The sequence below is a fragment of the Brassica napus genome, chromosome C3, assembly GCF_020379485.1.
Source record: "Brassica napus cultivar Da-Ae chromosome C3, Da-Ae, whole genome shotgun sequence".
NCBI classification, from domain to species: Eukaryota; Viridiplantae; Streptophyta; class Magnoliopsida; order Brassicales; family Brassicaceae; genus Brassica; species Brassica napus.
The window spans coordinates 73,351,331-73,366,138 of NC_063446.1; the positions used below are offsets into that span (position 1 = coordinate 73,351,331).

Here is a 14,808-nt window from a genome sequence, read left to right on the forward strand (position 1 = left end):
GGAGGTGCATCCATTCGTTTATTCCATTCCGAGTTATATACATATTTAGTCCACAAAAATTGGAAACTCTAAAATACAGTTATTAAGGTTCAAAAAAAAGTAAAGTATAAATATAGATTATATTATTATTTAACAAAGCTAAAAGTATATCTCCACATATTTTTCTCATTGTACATCTAATAGCTAAATGATTAGGAATATCACTATCCAAAATATTCAGAAACATTTCCTATAGATGATTTCTTCAAAAAATACACTAGTGCATTATACCTTAGCAGACTTTTCAACTATGGACCTGTCATGTTTAACGACCATATTTTCTCCACAGTAGGCTGAAGAATGTTTGGTAACACTTGAATCCTGTATTTGGTTCAATAAGATTCATGATGAACCTTGGTGTAGGATGCTCTTTTGAAAAGAAATGTTAAATTAGCTGTTTTAATAAGTTATTAAAAATGTATTCCGATTATTTGGATTTATATGAACCTATTGACTTTAGAGATTCTTAAAAACTTCAAAATAAACGATATTATTGATGCCGATCGAGCTTGTTATCTCCGCCTGCTAATTTGTTTCGTATTTTTAAGTCCTTCACGTGAGATCACTCTTGATAGAGCTACATATATTTGGTTATGGCTGAATACTCTTCGAGGTAGATAGAGGGCAACTTGTTTAAGACTTTTCCCTTGAATTTTATTGACTGTTGTTGCATAGGACAACCGTAAAGGTATTAGTGCCTGCATAACATTAATGGATGGGTGTTTCCGTTGGGTGACAATTGAATCTTCAGAATGAGAACTTTGTTTCCGACATGTATATCTGTCATGATTTCAACCTTTAATGATATTGTTCCCAAGTCGTGTAACAACTAACCTTGTTCCACTTCATAGACCGTTTTCAGTTTTATATTCCGTTAAAATCATCTAAGGTGCTCCAACTCTCGACATGACTTGTGGTTTGGCAGTCCGATGAATTTGAGAAAGTTAAGATACTCTTGGATATAGTTTGACGTCCAATCTCCATCAGATGTTGACTCATTTGCAATAGTATCAGAGCTAAAGTATTCTTTCTCATAAGGCACCATTGAAACTTGAAAGCATGTAATTGTTAATTTCTGTCGGTGTTACGTCGTTGCCGCCGAAAAATCGTGGCTAAAACAAAAAAAAAAAAACCAAGGTTTAGCCACAATCTAGCTACAATTCAAAATAGCCACGACTACAGAAAAAAAAAACGTAGCTCAATCGTGGTTCAAATAGCCACAATATGGTTAGGTAATAAAATATGGTTACATTTACCATGGTTTTTAGCTACAAAATAATATTGACTATATATCTAGTCACGCTTTTGCCACGCTATTTCATTGGCTAGTGTATTAGCCACAAAATTTAAGGTTTAGGATTAACGGTCACAATTTTGCCACATAATTTTTTTGGCTATATTAGTTTTTTCTATACTCTAAATCTCAATCTTAAATTATATATATACTAATACTAAATCCAATGTCCAAATATTATATTTTAAAATTTTAAGCTCAAATATTACACTTAAACTCTAAATCTAATTTTTTACCCAAACTATATACCTCACAAACACTATACAAACCCTAACAATAATACTTTTTACATTTAAATTCTAAATCGTAAACATAAACCTTAAACTTAATCTTTTTCAAAACTTAATCTCAAACTACATACTGCAGCAGTTAATTATGTTTCCATTCAATACCCTAGTTTGTTTTCATTACCTAACAACAAAACCCATAGAACATGTATGTAAATAGCCGTTGGAATTGGAAACCACAATATCAAAACTTCTTTAAAAAAAATGAAGAAAAGCATTCTAATTTGAAAAAGGGAATAAAAGAGTCAGAGGTAATACGACATTGACTGCAGTGCTTTCTCTTTCCTATGTCTAACGGCTCCATCGCCTCTACGTTGGGAAATTTTCAAAAAAATTGCTCTTCTCACTGTTCCATTTTTCTATCAAAATAAATTAAATTCAAGTTTGATTCTGAATCACTCACTCTGGGGTTCAGACTCATCTTTATAGCAAATGGGTTGTTGTCTCAGCAAGAAACCTTCTCCGATCCCTCTCTCCAGTGGTGATGTTAAATCCCCAGACCCAGTCAAACCCGATGTTAATAAACCCACTAAACCGGTGATTGAGCTGCCGGTTAAACCGGCGATCGAGAGTCCTTATCCAGCAGTGGAAGAAGCCAAACCAATTATATCCGAGAAGGTAGAGAAAGAAGAAGAGAATGCTACAAGTAAGGATGTTTCAGCTTCTGTAGCGGTGGAGAAGTCATCCGTGAGGACCTCAAGCTGTACGAAAGAAGAAGTTGACGCGATACTGATCCAATGCGGGAAGCTAAGTCGGAGCAACTCCAAAACAAGAAGATACTCTGGCTCAAAGAGAAGCTTCGATTTTGACCAGAACGAGAGGACACGTGGCGGCGGCGGCGGAGAAGTGGAAGGGGAGGAGGAGAGAAGGAAGACGACGCCTCAAAGGAATCGTGACCGTGGAGGAGTAGAGCGAGCGAACGGTTCGCCTCGCGAGAGGAGAAGACGAACTCCAAGCAGAGAAAGAGAAAGAGGCGGCGCCGCCGGTGGAAGCAGACGGGTGAGCAGGTCTCCCGCAAAACGATCAGAGGCGATAAACCCTAGTGGCAATTTAGTAATTTCGAGCAACATTAAGTTTGTTACAGTTCCCGCCACGGACCCCTCGAGTAAACGAGTCACTGTTAAGAGGAGCATCGGAGAAGCTTGTAGAACCGCTGCGATGAGTAATGTTCAGCCTCCTCCTCGGAGAAAGCCACTGGGAGTAATCGATCAGAACGCGACAAAAGGAGACAAGAAGAAGAAGATGATAAAGAGAGAGAACGAAGATAAGAGACCACAAGTGATAAGCAGAAGCAGATCGCTGAGGAGATCACGGGACTTCGATCTCAGTCCAGAGACATTGTTGTTGCAATCAAGCGAAGAAGACAAGAGCAGTTACACCGCGCTGTTGCTGAAAGACATTAAGGATTTCCATGGGAAGAGTAGTAATGATGATGATGATGAGGAGGAGGAGGATCCGTTTAGTCGTCTTCCGTCTTGTGTTACTAAAGCTTGCTCCATTGTCGAAGCAGTGGCGGATCTTAACTCCACCAGCTCTGACTTGAACCGGTTTAGATTCACATCTACTGTGAAGAAAGTGGATTTGGTAGAACCGAGATTTGAGAAGTATGTGACTGTGAAGAGAGGTTGTTGTTCGTTGGAGAAGCAAGAATCATGTGGTAGCAACAATCTTACGTGACCAGAGTTCGATTTCTCAGGCAACAACTCTACTACTCTCTGTGTTGTTGCAGTTTCAAGCTTTAGTTTAATTCTTTTTGTTTATTGTATTGCCCCTCCCCCCATGTTTTCATTCACTTCAATCGAATCTTTTCTTCAACATTATGTTGAGATAAAATGGTACTAACATTAAATAGTTAGAAACTTACTGTGAGCGTGTACTACGTATGCAGTACACTGTGATATGGTGGCACAAAAAATATATGTACAGAGATCAGAACCAAATCAGTCAGGGTATTTCCAATTTTGGTAAGTGTCAAAGGTGCCAGTGATGAAAAAAGGAGAGCTTGGTTAGGAATTTGAGAAATATCATTGATGTCAAAGTGCATTAGAGCTTTTGATATAAAGCATAAAAACAGTTGTTGGTTGGCTTCTGTACTGGCACAAGAGATAATTATAAATCCCAGACAGAATAAAAAGCCTTAATTAGATCATTCATCATACAGACAAGTAGCCGCAGATAGTACTCATGTTCAGTCACTTCATGTATCTGTGGAAGTCACTCCTTATTATTGTATCATTGATGAAGCGCTTAGGTGGCTTTCATTTTCGCCACGAGTCTGATTCTTGAATACCACATCATCATCCCACCTGAAAAGACCAAGAAACTATTCTCATTATCTGCCTCCAACAATTGACATAATAATCACAAGATTCATGAAGAAACAGGATATAACAAAATCCTAACCTCCTTTTAAACACTAAGACCAACATTATCGCAGGGTCCTTACTGGGTTTTTAAGGGAAATGGCCCATTTAAATAATTCAACAGAAAATAAATCAGTCATTACCGATCCTTAAGTAGGTGTTTTTGGCATCGATTTTTAAGTGGGGTTATATACCACGTGTCAAGACGTAAACTATTGTTATTTTTATTTTTTTTTATTTTCTTTCTTTCTATCTTTTGTTTGCCCTCTTCTTATTCATCGAAGACGCATGCGATGGAAATACCCTAGGATAGCATTAAAAATTTTTTTATCACAAATATAGACTCTAAGAATCAAAATGACCAAAATATTTCATTAAAAAGATAAATATACACTTGAACTCCTAAGGTTAACTAATCCAAACCTTAAGGTTTAGAGTTAAGCGGTGGAGATTTGGGTTTGAAGTTTAAAATTTTATAAAATAGAAAATAAATATTAAAAATTTGAAAATAGAAATTTTAAAAATAGTTTCAAAAAGTATTTTCGAATTACAAAAAGAAAATTTAAAAAAAAAAATCGTAAAAAAAAATTCAAAAAAAAATTATAAAAAAGTTCAAATTTGAAACATTTTGGTCATTTTCTTATTTTTTTATTTTTTATTTTTTTTATTTTTATATATCTAGGATATTAGTGTCATTTTACCAATTAAATGAAACATTTTGGTCATTTTTTTTTGTGATCTATTTTTTGTGACCAAAACTTGAAAATTGTCTATTATGAGAATTGCCCTTTTATTTAATAAATAAATTTTATTTAAAAAAAATTTAATTTTTTTTTTAAGAACCTCTAATTAAGAAACTCCCATTGGATCGCTAAAAATGGGAGTTTGTTAACTAAAGTTCTTAACACCACTTAAATACATTTAAACTATTAAATAATCATTAAGGATCTCACTTAAGGATCATGTCATGCTCTAAATGAGGTTGGAGAGTGGGTTTCCTTCGAGAATACCTCGTCAATCAAGATGCAGTTAAAACAGAGAAACAAAAGGAAGAATCTCCAGTGAAAAATACTTCAAAATATATGGTTTACATTTAGTAGCAGCTTTAGTCTCATGATTACCATCTGGTTCCGAGTTGATAATACTTTGGCATACTCACAGTAATTGGTAACTGGTTTATGGTATCAGCGTCACTATTACAATGGAACGCTTTATTTGATATGGACTTGTTGTTGTTCACTTGTTTCCTTAGCTCAATGTCTTTATAACATTTTGTATTATGAATCTGCAGGTATTTCATATGCCTTTATGACAGTCTTTCATCTTAAAACAAGTTTCACCAGGAATGTAAAAAACATGAGAACAAAAGTCTGGGATGTATCGTTTCTTTTTTTAAGACTCTTGTTCATCCTCAAAACTATATGCTTAAGTTCTTCAAGTTTCGAGTTATCCTTTTGGCGTAATATACAGTTCACGGTTATCAACAGTTGAGTGTATCAGTGTCATTTTGCTGGCAAGATGGTAGTTTTCATGCAAATGTCTGATCTTAATCATATGGGTCTCTTAGATCATCATTTCTGTTTTCTTCAAAAACTCCTCTCAGAGATTCTTTTAGTAACGAGAAAAAAGTTCCTTGTGATAAAACAAATATTAATATATCAGTAAATTGTAAAAGGAGAAGTTGTTGAGAAGTCTTTTTCTCTCTAGGAACCCCAAGTGGGTATGAGTTGTATCCAGTAAACTAAAGGGTGAGTGCATCGATAAGTGAGATTTAAAAGTCTAAACACGTTTGATTAAAGATTTCTTAACCACTTTCATTGGTTTTCGAGTGCTTCCGCTTGCTTTTAACAAAAGAAAAGGTGTTTCTTATCTCTGTTCTTAGAGAGTAAGAAGGTTTTGGTGGTGGAAAAATTTATTTCGAAGTTCCTGTGCCCATTTAAGCCATGTCGTTAGCCATGGACAGAGCCTTAATGGCTTTGTCGTTAGATGAAGAAGATACCCCGTTTGAGATGCCAGATCTACCAGATTTCACCTCTGCTGAAGAAAATAAACTCAGCCTGATGGGAAGGCTCTTAAACCCAGAGCGACAAAGGATGTCTAATCTCATTATCCAAATGCCCAGAAAATGGCAAAAAGAAGGTAAAGTCAGAGGTATAGCCCTGTCTCAAGAGAAGTTCCAGTTCATCTTCAACTCCGAACACGACCTTCAAGATGTTCTGGACAAGGGAGTTCAGACACATTACGAGTGGGTCATAGTCTTAGAGCGATGGATGGAAAACCCACCGGAAGATTATCTGCAGTACATCCCGCTCTGGGTCAGAATAAGTAACATTCCGGAGACTTTTTACACGGTGGAGGCGATAGGAAAGCTAGGTGACTTTGTGGGAAAGGTTGAACTAGTAGCTTTCGACCCCTCCAAGCCGGTCACGCAGAACTACATCAGGGTGATGGTGAAATTCAACGTGGCTAACCCTCTAAGGATGTCTAAAGCTCTCACTTACAAAGGCAAATCTTTTGTTATCCACTACAACTATGAGAATGTGCAGAAAAGATGCTTTGAATGCTTCAGACTGAATCATGAGAAGGACTACTGTCCCTTAGTAGTCAGGAAAAGACAAGAAGAAGCGGCCGAAAGGAGAAGTAAAGTCTCCCCCCAGTCTACCCCGCTGCAACCCTTTTTCAAAGAAGGTGATCCACTCAAAGGTGTGCTTGCTGATTACCAAGTCGGTATCAACCCAATGAATGGCAGACCTAAAATTTCAAAAGAGGTTCTTGAAGAGTTGCGAAGATATCTGCTTGCTGACACTGGGGAAAACAGAGAGATAAAGGAGTATAAAATCAAACAATCTGTCAGTCTTGCTGAAAAAGATCCAGTGGCTCAAAAGCTGTGTCTACAGCTGGAGGCTCCACCTCAAGTGACCAAAGAACTCAACAAAGGAAAAGGGCTAGTCTTCGACTACTCCAAGAAATCAGAAACAGAGCAGTCCGGTGCAAGGAGAGAACCAGCTGAGAAACTGATGGCAGCCTCGATCAAAGCCCACTCTTCTCTGATCCTCAAAAGAGACAATGAAGTCTTGCTGTTGCGTGACAAAGAAGAGAGTGATGGTGGGTATTTCTCTTCGCGTTCTGATGAACCTACGGGCTTCAGTGCTGGATTCTATGAGTCTGGTTCTGCCGGGTTTGTCAAGAAGCGCTCTTACCAGAGGAAAAGACCCCCCAAAGCTAGAAGAATGCAAAGGAAGTTCACAGAGAAAGAAAGGGGAGAGATACTGGAAGGTCACAGGAGAGAAGGAAAACAAGAGGTGGGATGCAAGAAAAAGAAGTGGGAAGGTGAAGGGGAGAGGAGTAGGTCAATCAGCAAGGCACCTTGCATTAAGGTGATCCCAAATGAGGGATCGCCCAAGCTTTAATGAGTATTTTGAGCTGGAATTGTCAAGGCTTGGGGCGGCCTCAAGGTTTGACGATTCAGAGACTCCGGGAGATGCGTCAATACCATTTTCCGGAAATTTTATTTCTTATGGAAACGAAAAACTGTCGGAATGTTGTGGAAGATTTAAAAGTTTGGTTGGGTTATGATCGATACCATATTGTAAGTCCAAGAGGCCTCAGTGGTGGATTGGCAATTTTGTGGAAGAAATCGGTTTCTCTAGATATTAAATTTTCAGACAGAAATGTTATCGACTGTCTTGTAAATTATGGAGATTTCTCCTTTTTTCTCTCTTGCATCTATGGGGAGCCTTCGGCGGTAGGGAAAGATGTGATTTGGGAAAGATTGAATCGCATTGGAGTGCTGAGGAAGGAACCGTGGTGTCTAGTGGGAGACTTTAATGAAATTCAAAATAATGATGAAAAATCGGGAGGCCCCTCGAGACCGGTGGAGTCTTTCTTATCTTTCACTTCCATGCTCAAGATCTGTGGGATGGAGGAACTGGATGCGAAAGGAGATCGCTTCACATGGAGTGGCAAGAGAGGCAATCACTGGGTTCAATGCTGTTTGGACCGCTGTTTTGGAAATAAGGAATGGTTCAAATTATTTCCGTCTTCGAATCAAACTTTCATGGACAAAAGGGGATCAGATCACAGGCCAGTGTGGGTCAAGTTCCGTGCAATGCAAGATAGATTCAGAGGGCAGTTCCGCTTTGATAAAAGGCTGATGCTCAGTATGGAAGTCAAAAAGGAAGTGGAGGGTGCCTGGTCTTGTGCTCGGGGAGATGGGTCTTTATCCTCCAAGATCACAAACTGCAGGAAAGTTCTCTGTGGCTGGAAGAAGAAGCGCATCTTTAATGCAAAAGATAAAATCAACCTCTTACAACAACGGCTGGAGTGGTTCGAATCGAAACCGTACCAATGTCGCTTCATGGTCAATAATCTAAAGAAGGAGTTGATTAGGGCATACAAAGAAGAGGAGATGTTCTGGTGGCAAAAAAGCAGAGATAAATGGCTTACTAGAGGAGATAGAAACACAGATTTCTTCCACAATTCAGTCAAGGTAAGACGCTCTTCAAATCAACTCACAAAGCTAAAGAACAGTCATGGAGTGGAGCAGCGATCTGATGGGGCGAAAGCAGAGGTGGCCATTGAGTACTTCACTAATCTCTTCGAATCCTCCAATCCTAGTTCGTATGAGGATGCTTTTGCAAGTATGATCCCGAAGGTGACTGTCAACATGAACGCTTCTCTCCTTCTCAAAGTCTCAAAGGAAGAAGTTCGTGAAGCCATTTTCTCAATCAAACCAGAGAGTGCCCCTGGACCCGATGGAATGAATGGGCTGTTCTTCCAAAAATACTGGAACATCATAGGAGAGGATGTTACAAAAGAGATCATGAGTGTGTTTGAGTCAGGTACAATGCCTTCAGAATGGAACTTCACATATCTCTGTTTGATTCCTAAAGTCCCAGACCCGGAAAACATGATTGAGATCAGGCCAATAAGCCTTTGCTCGGTTCTATATAAAGCAGTCTCAAACATCATGGTGAAGCGTTTACAACCGTTCCTCAAAGACTTAGTTTCACCCAATCAGTCTGCGTTTGTGAGTGATCGCTCAATCACTGACAATATACTGATTGCACATGAAGCGGTTCATGCGTTGAGAACTCACACTAAGACCTCAAAGGAGTACATGGCTATAAAAACGGACATGTCGAAAGCGTACGATAGAGTGGAATGGTCCTACATATGTTCCCTTCTGAAGGCGATGGGCTTCGACAGTGTATGGGTGAACCTCATAATGATGTGTATCTCTACTGTGACTTATGCTGTCCTCATCAACGACCAACCATTTGGTTTGATCTCTCCTAAACGAGGCATAAGACAGGGTGACCCTCTGTCCCCTTTCTTGTTTGTCTTATGCTCTGAAGGTTTATCCCACCTTTTGGAAGTGGCGGAGAGAAATGGCTTCCTGGAAGGTATGAAATTTCATGAAGCTGGGCCATCTATCCATCACCTATTCTTCGCCGACGATAGCCTCTTTATATGCAAAGCCTCCTGCTCACAAGGAAGAAATCTGAAGCGCATCCTAAACTACTACGGTGAAGCTACGGGCCAAGTAATAAACCTGCAGAAATCTTCGTTAACCTTTGGTAATAACATTCCAGAGTTGACAAAGATGAGCCTCAAACGGATATTTGGTATTTATCAAGAAGGTGGAGCTAGTAAATACCTTGGATTGCCAGAATGCTTCTCAGGCTCGAAGGTGGACCTTCTGGAGTACCTCAAGGACAGAACACAAAACAGACTGGAAGCTTGGTATATAAGGAATCTATCACAAGGTGGAAAGGAGGTACTCATCAAATCCACAGCCTTAGCTATTCCAAGTTTTGCTATGGCTAGCTTCCGGCTCCCCAAAACTCTTCTCAAAAAACTAGCGAGCATCATGGCAAATTTCTGGTGGAGCTCAGACCCTAACCAAAGGAAAATCCATTGGGTATCATGGGAGAAGTTATGCCTACCAAAGAATCTGGGGGGAATGGGGTTCAGAGAGCTTGAATGTTTCAACCAGGCCATGTTAGCCAAACAGGGATGGAATATGATCACTCAACCGGAAGGACTCTTGCAGTCCTTTCTAAAGAGCAGGTACTTCCCAACTGGTGATTTTCTATATGCAGCAGAAGGGATTAGACCTTCTTTTGGCTGGCGTAGTCTATTACATGGAAGGGCCTTGCTGATCAAGGGATTGCAAAAGAGAATTGGCAACGGTGAGAACACTTGTGTATGGACGGACCGATGGGTGAATGACCCGGTTGAGGGGCTGAGAGCTTCTTGGATGATGAACAATCACTTTGAGGTTAATCATAAGGTAGCTTCTCTTATTGATAACACTTCGAAGAGGTGGAATGTGGAGGCTCTACTTCAGGTCTTTGCGATAGGAGACATAGAAATCCTTTTGAGGAACCAGCCGGCTGTAAACAGAGAGGATTTCTATGCTTGGAAATTCAATAAATCAGGAAAATTCTCTGTGAAATCAGCTTACTGGCTCGCATGTGATACCAAGACCAGGGAGAATTGCCCAGAGATGCTAGCTCTTCCCTCTTTGAACCCTCTCAAGGACTCTATATGGAAGGTACTCACTGCTCCGAAAATTAGGATCTTCATATGGAAATCCTTGAGTGATGCAATCTCAGTAGCGGATTTGCTCAGCTCGAGAGGGGTGAAGATGGATAGTCGATGTCAAATTTGTGGGAAAGAGGGAGAATCGATTAATCACTTGTTGTTTCAGTGCACCCTTTCTCGTCAAGTGTGGGCTGAAGCAGGCATTCCACAACCTGAATTTGGCTTTCATGAAACGTCTATCTACCAGAACATCTCGTACCTGGTGGACTTGAAAAAGAGACGGTTGGGAGTGAATGAGAACAAAAGAGCTTGGCCTTGGATAATATGGAGGATTTGGAAGAGCAGGAATGAATTTCTATTCAAAGGGTATGAGTGGTCTGCAAAGGAGATAGCTCAAAAGGCCTTTGAGGATTCGGAAGAGTGGTTTTTGGCTCAGACTATGGAGGAAGAAATAACACAAGCAGAGCCTACTCAGGAGAAGAGAGAAAACTTGAAATGGAGTCCTCCACCAAAGGACTGGACCATGTGCAATATTGGATATGATTGGAACAAACATTCTCGAATCTTGGGTGTGGCCTGGGTAGTAAGGAACCACAGAGGGGTGGTCTTATTTCACAGTAGAAGTTCCTTTGCTCAAATCCCAAACAAGGAAGAGGCTAGACTTCAAGCCATTCTATGGGCAGTGGAGAGTATGGCTAGTCTCAAACTTAGCAAGGTGGTTTTTGCAGGTCAATTTAAGGAGGAATTTGAAGCGGTGATGAAACCTATGGACTGGCCATTGTATGCGTTTCAGAGCGGGGAGATCTCAAAGGCTTTACTGGCGGTGAAGGATGCTCAACTATTGGTAGTTTATCGAAATTCTAATAGATGTGCATCCCTCATTGCTACAAGTGTAACCAGAGAAAATCGTCACCAATCCTATGTGGCTTCGGGTCCTCCTTGTTGGCTTTTTGAGTTGTTCGTGAATGAGAGCAGGTTTTTGTAATCTTGATTGTCTTGGGGTTGAAGTTTGGAGATATCAAGATTTCTAGTTGTTTTGGGATGGGGTTTGTTGGTGCTGTAGTTCGATGTTGTATCGTTCCTTCCCTTTGAGAGGGTCCATATCTGTGATTTTTTATATATAATCAAAACCAGTGTTAAAAAAAAAAAAAATCAGTAAATTGTAAAAGCATCATTCGGGGAGAGTTTTTCAAACTGAGTCTCTTAAAATTTATCTATGTAATTAAATTTTAATATCTAAAAGTAAATATCGCACGTGGTGAACCAATATGGCTGAGAGAGAAATATCATTATGGAAGAAGCATGTGTGGAGCCCGAGTATAGTTCTTGAGGTTGACTTGGCTTGAAGTGATTCAACTCATTGCTCTGGCCTTCTCCTGTGGTCGATAAATTGAAAGTTGCTTTCTCTTTTCTCTTTTTTGGGACCTGCTGATACCCTGCTCTGTTTTTACTTCATGGAACTTTGCTTTTGGACCATAGCCCTCACTTTTCTGAGTTTCTTTAATACAAGGCTACTAAGAGTAAAGAGTGTGATTGGATACCAGTAGACTAAAAAGAGAGTAAATAAAAAAGTAGAAATGGGAGAAAAATCAAAGTGGTGAAAAAAACAAGAAAAAAAAAGAGTGGAAATGTTATTACTCTAGCAAAATACAGTGTGTATAAAACTAGCTACTCGCATAAACCTTTGGCATCTAAAATCTCTCTTATTAAACAATACTACATCGCCGGAAGAAAGAGAAAGTAGATCTATAACCGGGTCCGATGACCGGCCGGCGCTTGAGCGTGCGTGCCGTCACCGGAGCCCCTCAAGCCACCTTTAAAGCTGTTGATTTTCGCTTCGCTCTCGTTCCCTCTCTCCTCCGCTTTGCCTGAGCTCTGGAACAAGACCGCACATGGCGGATCTGTCTCTGGCGTAAAGGCGCGGCCGTGTTAAGGAAGACGCGGTGAAGCTCATCGTTCGGTTACTTGGTTTTGTCTCCGGGAGACGGAGGCTCCTCCAGCTCCGTCGACGCCGGTTCCTGTCCCCGAGAGGTGGAGGCTTCGTCAGCTCTGCCGTCGTCGGTCTAGATCCCGGGGGGTGAAGGCGTTCCTTGCTTTGCCTCGCCGACTTTTGGTTCCCTAGTTCTGTTTTAGGGTTTGGTTTTCTCTTTCCTTTTAGTTTTACGCTTTTGGTTTGGTTACGATTGGTGGAGATCTCTTCGGAGGACGATCGAAGCTCGACCATGGTTAACGGTGATGGTTCGCGTGAAGCTTTCCTCTCGGTGATTGGGATGAATGGTGACGGATGAGATCTCGAACAGTCGATTGATGCTCTCCGATATTGGGTTCACTTGAGTTGAAGATGTTTGCGGTGGTGATGGTGTGGAGTTAGTGAGCTCCGGTGGAACCGGGTGAATCGACGGTTGGTTACCCGGTGGTGTTTCGAAGTGAGGGAGACGTCGGAGCTGCAGCGTTTGTCAGCGCCGCGGCGGAGCTTCGTTTGTCTCGTAGGGTTCTCGTAGTTGGGCCTTGGGTCCAGTTTTTTGTTGTATTTTTATCCGTTTTTTTGGCTTATGTATGTTGTATTGTGGACTTTTAGGTATGTTAATCAAATATCTATTGATGGGAAAAAAAAATACAGTGTGTGTATTTCTCTCTTTTCAAATTGTAAGTGGAGTAAAAGTTGAAACGTTAATTTCCACTTGATTGGTATAATTTTACTAGACTTAGAGTAAATAAAAAACTAGAGTAAAAGTTTAAGTGCAATACAATCACACTCAAAATAGAAGAAGAGAGTATCTTAAAATATGTAGAGTTTTATGGGAGAGACTCTTTGTCCTTTTTTCTACACTCTTTGTCCTCTAAATAAATATTATTGTAATTAAAAGATTTTTTTATGTGAGATTATTAATGTAGGTGCTCTAGTAAGACACAAAACTAATCCAACAAATCTATCACAAACCATAAGCCAAATGCAACAAGAAAACCATAACTATTACGTCATCAAATTAAATACGATAAAATAGGACAAAGACATGATTAGCATCAATAATGCAAAACATAACAACTGTACTCAACAGTAGCATCACCATTCTGAAAATTAAGCCATTTTGTTCGAGCCTCAACGTAGCCTCTAGCAAACCGGAAAAGCCCACTTCCTCCGATGATCGGCATCTCTCTCACCTCGGACATCGCCCTGTTCCGACCAAGAATCGTGATGGTACTTCCATTATACTTCCCTGTCTTGAAAGCAAAGTTCATCGCCATGAAAAAACCCAACTCCTTTTGAGCCGCACCGGCGTAAAACCCTTGTGCCTGGCCTATTAACGTTGAGTTCATCTCAACTTTGGACGTCAAGGCGTTGTCGATCATAGTGATTCCTCCAAAGTAGGTAGTGGAGTTTGCAACCGGTGGCTGGATTCTGATGGAGCTTGGGTTTGGACCGCTTAAGATGTCGTGCCAATACACTTTGAAATGTGTTAGTTTCTCTTTCTTGTGGAGACCGAGAAGTTTACGGTCTATGGTTCTTGCAAAGTGTTCACCGTCATCTCCGGCGGAAGAAACGGCGATGAGGAGGAAGATTTGCACGGCGAGGAATAAAATGAGCTTAGTCATGTTGTGTTTTTTTTTTTTTATAATGGATGGTTTGTATTGAACAAGAAGGTGTGTGACGTTATTTATATATGTCGAGCTTTAGACATGTTACGAGAGGAAATGATTTTAAAATATTCACTTTGTGGATTCGTTATGGTTTTGTGAATGTGACAACAAACATCATTGACCGACGAATCGAAGAACTTTATATTTTGTTTATAATTTGTTATGATTAAAGATGTGTGAGGCGTGTGAACTGTGAGGTACTAGTTATCATAATCATTGCGTCATCCAGCCGTATGATTTACGGTGAAGTCATACTCAAAACTTTTTTGGTTGTCGTTACTTTTTCAAAAACAAAATCTGAAAAATAAATAAGACCATTTACAGATTAATATTTGTTAATAAAATAAAAGTTTGAATTGGAAATTGGAGAATTTATGAACTATGTATAAAGAGTCAGAATCAAATTTAGTGTGGTATCTGATGTTGGATTATTTTGTAGATGTTATTTAAATTTTTACACCAGTAGTTGAAGAAGTAAAAACTAATATTTAAAATTTATAATTAATTTTCTTTATTGTCAATTAATTTTGAGTTAAAAATCTATCATAAACTAAAATTTTGACATATTTTTCTAAATCAAATCAGTAGTACTATAGTTGTTTTCATAGTTAATAGTATTAGAAACATTCTTCTTTTC

At 39.6% G+C, this 14,808-nt stretch overlaps 4 protein-coding genes across 4 annotated transcripts; 3 read left to right on the top strand and 1 right to left on the bottom strand.

The window, feature by feature from the left end:
* Positions 1 to 1,843: 1,843 nt before the first annotated feature.
* Positions 1,844 to 3,437, top strand: LOC125583902 (uncharacterized protein At1g65710-like). The gene has a single exon (XM_048751464.1). It carries the CDS (start codon positions 2,053 to 2,055, stop codon positions 3,295 to 3,297), a length of 1,245 nt encoding a protein of 414 aa, XP_048607421.1. The 5' UTR covers positions 1,844 to 2,052; the 3' UTR covers positions 3,298 to 3,437.
* Positions 3,438 to 5,926: 2,489 nt separating this feature from the next.
* Positions 5,927 to 7,393, top strand: LOC106393145. The gene has a single exon (XM_013833885.2). It carries the CDS (start codon positions 5,927 to 5,929, stop codon positions 7,391 to 7,393), a length of 1,467 nt encoding a protein of 488 aa, XP_013689339.2.
* A 509-nt stretch (positions 7,394 to 7,902) lies between these two features.
* LOC125583384 lies at positions 7,903 to 11,517 on the top strand. The gene has a single exon (XM_048750235.1). It carries the CDS (start codon positions 7,903 to 7,905, stop codon positions 11,515 to 11,517), a length of 3,615 nt encoding a protein of 1,204 aa, XP_048606192.1.
* Positions 11,518 to 13,484: 1,967 nt separating this feature from the next.
* On the bottom strand, positions 13,485 to 14,274 carry LOC106434745 (dirigent protein 20-like). Its single transcript, XM_013875603.3, has one exon. The coding sequence runs from the start codon at positions 14,124 to 14,126 to the stop codon at positions 13,557 to 13,559; it is 570 nt and encodes a 189-aa protein (XP_013731057.2). The 5' UTR covers positions 14,127 to 14,274; the 3' UTR covers positions 13,485 to 13,556.
* Positions 14,275 to 14,808: the final 534 nt, after the last annotated feature.

Coding starts and splice junctions, on each gene's coding strand:
- LOC125583902 (XM_048751464.1), top strand. CDS start 2,053: ATGGGTTGTTGTCTCAGCAAGAAACCTTCTCCGATCCCTCTCTCCAGT.
- LOC106393145 (XM_013833885.2), top strand. CDS start 5,927: ATGTCGTTAGCCATGGACAGAGCCTTAATGGCTTTGTCGTTAGATGAA.
- LOC125583384 (XM_048750235.1), top strand. CDS start 7,903: ATGGAGGAACTGGATGCGAAAGGAGATCGCTTCACATGGAGTGGCAAG.
- LOC106434745 (XM_013875603.3), bottom strand. CDS start 14,126: ATGACTAAGCTCATTTTATTCCTCGCCGTGCAAATCTTCCTCCTCATC.